A 2,500-nucleotide genomic window follows, 5' to 3' on the forward strand; every position below is an offset into this window, starting at 1 on the left:
GAACTGATGGCTTTGGATTGACTGGTCTTGAGGCCTTATCAGCTGGTCTGCCTGTTCTTGTCAGCAAAAACTCTGGATTTGGGGAATCCCTAAGCAAAGTACCATTTGGCTCGTCATTTGTGATTGACTCAGAGGATCCTAAGGTATGGGCTGCTGCCATCAAGAACATCTGGGATAAAGAGAGGCAAAGTCGGCTCAAGGAGGTTAAGATTTTACGCACATCATATGAGCAGGAATACAGTTGGACCAAACAAAGTGATGCCCTTCTTGTCAAGATAATCAACCTTGTTCGTGGTATGAGGCTTCCATTCTTTTGCATGCAGTTTGCATTGAAATTAAGAAATGTGTCATACACTAATGTGTATGGCTTGCACTGTTTCTCTTCTCCTTTAAAATGCATCATGGCAAGTGTTTGAGATCACTTTTGATCGATGTACCCTATCCTAGTTATTGATGATGTACTGCTGAGAAAAAAAAAAGTGAGATCATATTTCAATGAGAATTGGTGTGTATGCTTTTCTTTGCCATCAATCACAGTCTGTGGTAAACCTTACAGAAAACAGATGTTTTCTTCTAAATGGGCTTGTATTCTGCATTATGATTGCCAGATTTTGATTTACTTTGTTGCTTTCTGTTTTTAGCAGTTTGGAAGATGTTGTTTTGGATAATATCATTTTATCATTTAATAATGATACAGCAGGTGATGGTAAAACTGACAAAAATTAATCACTGGTTGGATTTTAAGTCTGAGTTTGCATGTTATGTGAAAAGTGAGCAGAATACCATAGATTAAGACTAATTGTGTAGCCTAGCTGATGTATTTTTATTAGTAGATGGATTTAAGTAGAGTGGAGACTCAGTGGTGTAGTGATTCACTTGTACGCAGTTTTAATTGTGTGGGTACAGGTACATGTGAGGAATCCGAGGGCTCATACATGTATACCTTTACAACAGGCAGCCATTTTGAGTAATGAGGGACCGAAAACGGTTTTTCTGCACCATCAAAACTCTAACTTTTCAACTCTAGGCTTGGGGTATGTTATTATTTTATTCTTCCTGGCCAGCATGGCTGCTACATGTATATGCATGCAACAATATATCAAAGCCCATAAAGGAAGGCCTGAGGTGTGAGAATTCATGGAAGAAAAAACTGGGTTGTCAAACGGTCAGTGTAAAATGCAGACTGCAGACCAGGGGTAAAATGCAGACTACGGTTATAATGTAACTGTTGAAAAAGCCCAGACCCTTTAGAAATGCTAACCTTAGGCCTAAATAGGCATAAAACAATATTTAGGTGTAACTGTTAGCATTTCTAAAGGGTTTGGGCTTTTTCAACAGTTACATTATAACCTTAGTCTGCAGTCTGTATTTTACACTGACTGCATGGTTATCAAATAATGCATTTGATGTGTTTTGGAGACAGTGGAATGTTTTTTTTTATATTTTTTTATTAATTTACACAAAATGGACAGGTACTAACAAATAAATGCATTTGTACATGAAAACAGATAGGGTATGCATTACAATAACTTACAATGGCAGCTCTATACTATTTCAAGGGAGAGTTCAATTTTCTATTTTCCAATGAACATTTACTTTCTTAACAGCTTCATGTAAAGTGGGTTTCTTTTCAGAACATGTACAGGCATATAATAAAATATATTATTTATTGTTTAACCAGTATGATGAGTAACTCTAGTCTGCAAAACAGGGGTTTTGATAGCCCGTCAACCAAAGGAGTTGTATTTTTTAAAGGTAATCTGTTTAATAGTAAGTTTAACAGTTGGGAAACTTGTTCTGCCAATTCCTTATACCACTTGGATCCATGGAGCAATTTCCATAGAACAATTTATGATAGGTTTTGCAGCGCATTTCGATTATATTGATAGAGGTCTCAATGGGAGGAGTGGCAGTCATTGATAAGAAATCACATACAGTGTAGGAGACTGCATTTTTCGCCGTTTTCGTCTTAAGACCTTGTGGAATAGCTGCAATCAACTGGAAATAATACAGATTGGCCTTAATATTAAATTTATTTTTAAATTTATCAAAGGATAGGAAACTACCATTAGCATTTAAGACATCATGCACCAAAACAACTCCACGTTCGAACCAGGATCTCGAAAATAAAGTAGTGTTGTGTACAGTTATTAACTTAAATAATTATTATTCCAAAGAATGAGTTCACCATTTGAACGGATATTGGTTATAGTTTTTAAATGTTAGAAATATTTGAGAAGTTCTCATTAAAAGAGAGGTAAATCAAGGCAGCACTAAAAGCCGGAATCCGGAAGACAGAAACCAGAGTTATCCACAATTCGCGAGAACTACAACAACTTATCCACTGGATAACTCAATTGGACTTGCTCGTGTTTATCCGCTGGTTAGTGAAAGCACTAATTGGGGATACTGTAAACTGAAATCAACAAATTAACGCAAATTAAATCTAGCTTTGATTTTTGATGAGAGGGGAAAACTGGAGTACCCGGAGAAAAACCTT

At 36.4% G+C, this 2,500-nt stretch overlaps 1 protein-coding gene across 3 annotated transcripts in view; it reads left to right on the forward strand.

Annotated features, from left to right (window-relative positions):
* LOC138012855 (polyubiquitin-B-like) overlaps nucleotides 1–2,500 on the forward strand; it is a 20,369-nt gene that overhangs the window by 1,522 nt on the left and 16,347 nt on the right. For 2 of the 3 annotated variants that reach the window (XM_068859768.1, XM_068859769.1), the window contains exon 1: nucleotides 1–294. This exon is cut by the window's left edge and continues 1,522 nt beyond it. In XM_068859768.1, the coding sequence (XP_068715869.1) occupies nucleotides 1–294 (294 nt within the window). The remainder of the gene's footprint in view (nucleotides 295–2,500) is intronic. The other variant, XM_068859767.1, reaches the window with a different exon arrangement.

This window comes from Montipora foliosa, chromosome 8 (assembly GCF_036669935.1).
Source record: "Montipora foliosa isolate CH-2021 chromosome 8, ASM3666993v2, whole genome shotgun sequence".
NCBI lineage: Eukaryota > Metazoa > Cnidaria > Anthozoa > Scleractinia > Acroporidae > Montipora > Montipora foliosa.